The 7,777-nt window shown below is 40.1% G+C and overlaps 1 protein-coding gene across 1 annotated transcript; it reads right to left on the bottom strand.

The window, feature by feature from the left end:
- Nucleotides 1-773: 773 nt before the first annotated feature.
- Nucleotides 774-7,190, bottom strand: LOC127658773 (inhibin beta B chain-like). Its single transcript, XM_052148275.1, has 2 exons — nucleotides 6,330-7,190; nucleotides 774-2,910 (listed from the first exon to the last, which is right to left on the bottom strand). The coding sequence occupies exons 1-2, from the start codon at nucleotides 6,712-6,714 to the stop codon at nucleotides 2,129-2,131; spliced, it is 1,167 nt and encodes a 388-aa protein (XP_052004235.1). The 5' UTR covers nucleotides 6,715-7,190; the 3' UTR covers nucleotides 774-2,128.
- Between the last annotated feature and the right edge of the window lie 587 nt (nucleotides 7,191-7,777).

Below are 7,777 nucleotides of genomic sequence, written 5' to 3'. Positions count from 1 at the left end.
TACTGTTACTAAGATAATAAAATAAAAATATTTTTCCTGTCATGTGGGTATCCATATTGACTCGTCATTCTTGTGCTGTCATTTTCAGATGACTTCTACAAACATGTCATTTTTCACACCACTTTATCTCCCTCTCTTGACAGATGCAAGACTTGTACACTTCAGGTAATTCTCTGACTGATGTCCTTGGGCCTTGTGGTATGTTTTGGAAAGCACGTTGTTTTGCACCCTTGCACAAGGATTTGCCTGAAACGCCCTGACTGTTGGTAGGTGTGCAGGCTCGTTGTGTTTGCTTACGGTATTTTAGTGAAGTGTGTTTTGCATCTGTGCCTCTAGGGCTCAGAAAAGGCAGTGCATGTTGATAGGGCTTCCAGGCGACTCACACTGATGTAATCAGTCTCTGTGGCTACATGTTGTGGAGTGAGAGCCCTCTTGCCTCTGAGCTAAGAATGCACTAAGAATGACAAATATAGAAACCATAGAACTCGATCATTACATTTGTGTGATAGGTGTTACCCAGTGCATATAAAAAGTATAATTATATTCTAATTATATACCAAATTGTTGATCAACCTAGTGTGTCAATGCAATGTTAAGGCATGTTTTCTGCTGCATTTTGTGCAGGGTAAGGTTTGTGTTGTGGTTTGATATTAAGTTAAAATCAGCTGCTTAACATTTCAAAGTATAATGCAAAGAATTTATTTTGAAGTTACAAAATATTTAAGAAATAATATTTTTATTTTACATAATCTGTAAAGAGATGACATCTGTGTAACTAAATGACTTTGTAACAACAGCAAAGAAATAACTCTTATTAAATAGAAGACTGAAATTAATGACAAGGAAGACAATGTGTTGCTGTACATGGTAGAAAAAATGAGACAGAGCTACACATGGAATCCAAAATTTTGTACCCTGATTGTTAGGCCTCTTGAGAAAGATCAATAATTATTTTACACATATTGGAATGGCTTTGCCACCATATTATAATAGCTAAAATATTGGCCTCTTTGGTACACTTATTAGGTACAATATATTTTCACGATATGCAGTTTATTACAAAACAAAAATAACATTTTCAATGGCAGTTTTTATTTTTTAACTAATCCAGCAACTTTTCAGTGCAAACATCTTAACAATCATCCGCTTTGGAAAGCAAGCGAAAGATCACATTTCAAGTATTGATACAGAGTTAAAGACAAGTAGAAAAAAAGAATTCAGTTCGTTTGAAATGACTCAGGATTACTATACATTGCATAGTTAATGCGGCACTTTATATTAAAAGGACTTTGAGCAAGGGTAGGTCCACCTCTATGTACCTTTTTGAAGGCTTTGCATTATGCAAGTGCTTTACATTGTGCATTTTGAGAGTTTTCGCAAGTGCTGTACTCGTGTAAACCAGCTGGACAGAATGGCAGCCGCTTCACCGAACGCAGAGTGCTGCAAGCATTTGTCAGCCACTGAAGTGTCCAGATGAAGGAAGATGTGAAGTTTGGAATTCAAAACAAGTTTTGAAAGTGGTTTGAGTTCCAATTTTGTCCAGAGGTTCTTGCAGTTTGAGTAAAAGCTTCATGACTAATATTTAACAATGCCACAGACAACTGGAGTCATTGCTCTTGAAATGCCTCTGGGAAGGACTGGGATGATGACATGCACTGATTATGAAATCTCCACCTCAGTTGGAATGATTTGTCATACAGTCTTGAAAAAGCTGTTGAAGTGCTGGTGTTCCGAAGTTGGAGGTACATTGAGATGTCAGTGCTTGTACAACCGCTTGAACAGTTTCTAAGTACTTCTGTTAATGGGTGACACTAGTTTGTCTCTGGTAATGATGTAAATGTCCCTCTCCATTTTTTTAAGTCTAGAAATGGCAAACTAGATATAAACCATTTGGTGTTGCCTTTCCCTTATCATCCCAAAGTCTTTTTGTTCATTAGAAGGTACTGACCTGTCATATATATTATGATCTATTGCTTGATGCACACACACGCACATGTGTGTGATTGTATTTTGTGAGTGCACAAATAATAACACAATCTATATGCATGTGGTATAAAAAGACCATAAATATGACCATAAATGCTCTTGTAACATGTCCTAACATGGAACTTCGAGTCCAGCAGAAGTCTCAGGCACAGCCACACTCCTCCACAATCATGTTAGGCACATCACGTTTGACAATGTTGTACTCATCGTCAAAGTAGAGCATGGACATGGTGCTGAGTTTGGTGGGTATGCAACAGGAGTTGACAGATCCAGGACTCATGCCTCTCATGCGGTACTGGTTCACCACTGCGGTGTGAAATGAGGAGGCAGAGCCCGGAACACCTGCCATATAAGCTGGGCAGCTACCCTCACAGTAGTTCCCATAGTATCCCGCCGGTGCGATGATCCAGTCGTTCCAGCCAATGAGTCGGAAGTCTATGTAAAACTGCTGTCTGCAGCACAAACCGCCATTGCTGCCGTCACACTCCAAGCCTCGCTTACGAATACGGTGCTTACCATCTGCCTGCTGGGCACGGACCACTAGGAAGGGTCGGTGTGAGGGGTCGCTCGGGTCCACCAGGATGGGCAGGATGTTGGCGGCCTCACAGCCCTCACAGTGGATGTCCAGGTCCTGTCGCCGACCCCCTTTCCCCAACATTTCCCTTACTGCCTCGGACAGCGGAAAGGTGTGCCAGCCACTGCGTTTCAACTCCACACGTTTTTCCAGAATGGGCCAGTGCACACTCTGCCCACCAGGCTCAAAGTAGTGCACTCTCACCATAACTTTCCGCCGCAGTCCTTTCTCCTGAGCACCTGGCAACAGCTTGAAGTAGAGCCACAAGTTTGCCCGCAACACGTAGAGGTTCTGATTCCCCTCGTTGGAGATCAGAAAGTAGAGGCTGGACTTCGATGGAGTCACATCATCTGTAGGGGACAAAGAAAAAATTATTACACAAATACTGGTTCTATGATGTGTCTCATAGACAACTGCAAACTTGCGCAAGAATGCAAAATACTACTTACAAAAACAGTGCATCCAGATTGTTTATGCTTGAGGTATATAATAGATTACATGTTGTTATTTTCTCTGATTATAACATGACAGCTCAAAACCTCTAATTAGCAACGTTCACTGACATAAAAACACCCAACTTGTCCAGATTCACTAGGTGCCACATTAGAGTCTGGCCTAAGTCCAGTTGGCCTCATGGTTTGAGGTGGGGGCGGGGGGACGGAGGACGTGGGTTTTGCCCCAGGGGGTTCACTGAGTTCACAGAGAGTCCTGTGAAAACCCTGAGCTCCTGGAGCCTCAGAGACTGACAACACAATGCTGTGTGAGAGGTATTAGGAAATTGCTGTGGCACAGCCTAGCATTGAGCGTGTGGCCTTCAAACGAAAGACATGATGATGTAACATAAAGGCCATTTACATGACACTTCCAAACATATCTGTGTAGTGATTTGTTAAGTCCAAGATTCAGAGCTTTAATTATTTATTGTAATTTCCTTCTAAAGGTTCCTTTGACCACCCAGATAATTAGAGAAAATCACTTGATGCAGAAAGTTGCAAATGAATCATATTCTCTGTAATCATCATTTGAATTCCAGAGCTGCTTGGCCCATTCTTAAATGGTAAAATGACCACATTTGCCAGCAGATTAGGTTGGTCCAATGTCAACAGCTTGCCACATAAAATAGTTCTTCATTTGAAAATCTTGCTTCATGCACTTATCCTTCCCTGCTGAAAAGAACAGCTAAGACCAGTATGAATCATTTTATGCTGGTTAGTGTGGGTGGATCAACTATAATGTTCACCAGCAATCCCTAGCTGGGGAAGTTGGTTGACCAGAAAATTTTTTTGGTGAAGCTGGTTGGCTTAACATCCTATACTGGTTGACCGGCATCTAAACCACAACATATGCTGGTGACAAGCAATGCTGGTCTTTTCAGCAGGGAAGTCAAGACTTGTTTTGTAAAGAGCCCAGCCCTTTCCTATCCCATGGTGCACACTCATAGTCAGAGTTCATCCGTGACCAATCAAGCCCTGGAGATGTGTCAGGTGTGAACAAGTATGTACCATGATGATAGGGAACCATTTGCTGAACTGAACTATTTTTACCTTGTTAACTGCCTTTATATGCCCCCTGGACACAAATATTCTTGCAAGGTCATGTGCACAAATGTTCCAGAGCCTGTCTCAACAGCTCTTACTTGAAGTGAATTTATTCACATAGGGAAAGACATTGCTCACTTTTCTTTCTGGGTTGTGACCACATAACCCACTACCTAGGACATAACTGCTCATCCACAGTCTCATTTTAGATGGACCACAGATGGACATTGAATTGCCCATCTAGCTTTATAGGAAGCCTGATAAAGATTCATTAATAAACACTCTCACAAGATAACTACTATCACCCCTCATCCAAAGTTCTATCCAAAACATCAATGTTGAGAAGATAGGTATCAGGTTTTTTTCACTAGTTCACTGAATGTTGCTCTCATGCTTTAAATGCTTAATGTGAACTGCTTGTCGAAGATCAATAAGATCAAGACCATGGCATGCTGCCTGATTAGATTTTGACTGCCTGCCAATCAGTTAACACTATAGGCTCTAATTTCGTTCCTTGGATCAAATGTCAAAAAACAAAGAATTTCTAAAGAGATCAATTTGGCTCTTTGACCTCGAGGACACTGTGCCACACTGAATAGTGTATAATAACGAAGTCTTAATACCCTGCACTGAAATGGTCCTGAAAAGTTCAGCGAGTCTGAATGGCTATGCTGACAAATGAGAAGCGATCATCTACCGCTCCGCTCCCGTGGCTACGGGACACCAAATACTTCTGAAATGGCCCGTAGGACAGTATCAATAGAGACCTAAAATTGGCAGCCGTCCTCTCCTGTACCTTGGCAGCCCTCTCCTTATTGCTCTCCTAAAGCATGGAGCAAAATAAGAGCCACCTTCTAGCTTATGATCGTACCACATAACACGGAGTGAGCAACATGTGAGGCAACATAACTGCCTGCAGCTGCACTGATTTGCAAATTGCATCTGACTGTACTTCACAATTCCACATTTTGCTCAGCAATAGAGCATGTAGCTCTAAGCAAAAAACATCTGGGGTTGTCCTAATGCCATGCCCTGGCTCGCAGCCTCTACTTAAGGGGTTAGTGCCAGCTGGCCTTAAGGCAGATGAGGGTTTGGAGAGCAGGAACTGAATGATGCAATGCTGCTCTGTGGTTTAAAGGTGTAATAAATATTGGGAACACTTTTTGAGGCCTGATGAAGCTTTGATATTTTAAACGCATTTTCAGAGTAGGATACAGAATGAAGACAATCCCTCACCCCAGACTCTGTCACCCACAATGACTAAAATGTCTAATGCATTATTCCGAGTGATTTCTTTTGTTTTCTATTGTTGTTTTTGTTCCCAAAGTTGACATATTGGGTTTAGAAAGAATGCCCAGTACTCTCTCAATAATTGTCTTCCTTTTGTTATGCTGTCATGAGTGTGTTCAGATCATTCTTATTGGAGCAAGAGGTTCGGAAAATGTCCAAGCTAATTGTGCTGCACAGTATGCAAGACTGGAAGATAAAGAAGGCTGTTTTACAATATGTATGCTCCATCCCTAATGTATGCATAGGTTTCTACTCAAACAGAGTTATTGGGAAAGAAATAATAATACAAAATGTATATCAAAATTTGTCATATTTGCATATCCGCTATACATCCTAATGATAGACAAAGGTTGTTGTGTTCCAAACTCCAATACGCCGCAAATGACAGACTCAATGTCCAGACTCTGGACAATGATAGATAAATAAAGAGAAACAATTATGTACAAAATTGTTCCTTAAGTTTTCTGCACAAGATAAGATGCATATATTTCGCAAGTTCCAACAATGCAGGATATGAGATCCAAGACTTCATCATAGTGCCCAGGCACAAATGGGTATTTATGTTAATGTATTGTACTTAAAAGAAACATATGTTATTATACAGAGGGCATTAAGAAGAACAAACCTTTTGTATTGTTGGTTAATAAAGAAAAAGGACATTAAGACATTCTTGCCCTCTTATTAATGTATTATCTAAAATACTTTGATTGCTGTGTTAGTGATGCTCTATGGACATCTAGGATTTTAATTGCCCCAACACCCACCTAGTAAATAGGTCATAACCTGAAAAACCTGGTGATTATTTTCTGTCAGCATATTTAATTACATGTGAAGAGATTGTGATGTTATTTTAATTGCTCCAATTAAACATAAACATAAGATCAAGGATGCACGCCCTTTAAAAGTACAGTTGTTAAACTTTTAAGCAGTTTTTAACAAACCTGACTCGGCGAAACTGATTATTTCCGACGTTTCTTCTTGCATGTCGTTATAGGCATGTCCATCTAAGTTGGGAATTTCAACCCTCCCGTCCTCACTCACTTTGCCAGCGTGAAGTTTGCGTAGTGCCGTAACCATGGCAGCTTTGGGAATGGGATGAGTGATATTCGGTCTCTCTCTCATCTGCAGTCGGTTTAATATGTGCCTTTTGACCGCTTCCAGTAAGTCTGTGTCCATTCGTGCCGACTCATCCGGATGCCCGAGTCCACACGAGACGCACTGAGACACCGGCTCAGCTCCCACAGCACACTGAACTGAGAGTATGCAAGCCATTAAATAGATTACAGTGCAGATGTAAATGCTCATTTTCATAAATAGCGTGTCCATACAACAGCCAATCAAATCAGTTCATGTATTCCTACCGAGTCAATTTGATCTATAAACAGGACAAGATTATACTTCCAACAACCTCCTTTGACAGATGTCCATTCATCATCATGCTCTCAGTCATTTTGTGAGACGTTCACAAAAAACTTGTTTTGTAGTGTTCAGTGACGGCGGTTGTCAGATTACTGACAAATTATAGCTGACGTGTATGCTACGTAAAGAATCAAAATAAATTAAACGAGTTACCAATACTTTGGAACTTTCTACAAAACAAACAAACAAAAAAAAAAAAAATAAGAAGACAAGCCAGGTATTCCTTTAAAGTGTTGTCAAATAATTATTTCTTGTTTGATGACAAAATTGAAGGTGTCTATACTTAAATGTTGCAATATATCTTCCCATCAAATATCAGGTAAAATGATGTTTGTTCCTGCGTATTTCTGTAGCCTCAGTAAGGATGTTGTCCTTTTGGTCTTTTCTCTCGTGTAATCACGACACTGAACTACCTCGCGCTTAAACTTTTTATACTTGAAACCACGTGGAACGTTCAACCAATTGGACGCGAGATTAGGTCCTAAGCGCTAAAACAAAGTTACGCTCATGAACAATGTCCTTTTGTACAACTCTAGATTTAAACTAAGGTAACTCTTTTTATTTTTCTTAATAAATAAATGAATACAAGACTGCAATTGAAGCACTATTTAAAAAATGTGGCGTCGTGTTTCATATTGATTGTCAGTGTCAAATGTTTTTGGTTAGGCAATTAAATGTTGTTTCTGTCAAACAGTTAAAAAGTTTGCTCATAATATGACTATAATGTGTGCAACTACAAACTCTCCGTTCTCGTCAGGTTACACACCAAAAAGTTTTTTTTTTTTTCCAAACCAGTAATGCATAAAATGTATCGTTGTGATTTTTTTAACTATCTCTATTGTTCGTTTAATATTTATGAAATAATAAATAGATCTATATGCTTTGCCAGGCTCGAGACAAGTTTGTCTCGCTTTGTTTGCAAGACAGAGATTGCCACCGGTAGGATGGCAATGACAACCTTGTTTTTTCT

This window comes from Xyrauchen texanus, chromosome 18 (assembly GCF_025860055.1).
Source record: "Xyrauchen texanus isolate HMW12.3.18 chromosome 18, RBS_HiC_50CHRs, whole genome shotgun sequence".
In the NCBI taxonomy this organism is placed as follows: domain Eukaryota; kingdom Metazoa; phylum Chordata; class Actinopteri; order Cypriniformes; family Catostomidae; genus Xyrauchen; species Xyrauchen texanus.
This window is presented reverse-complemented; position numbering and strand designations above follow the sequence as displayed.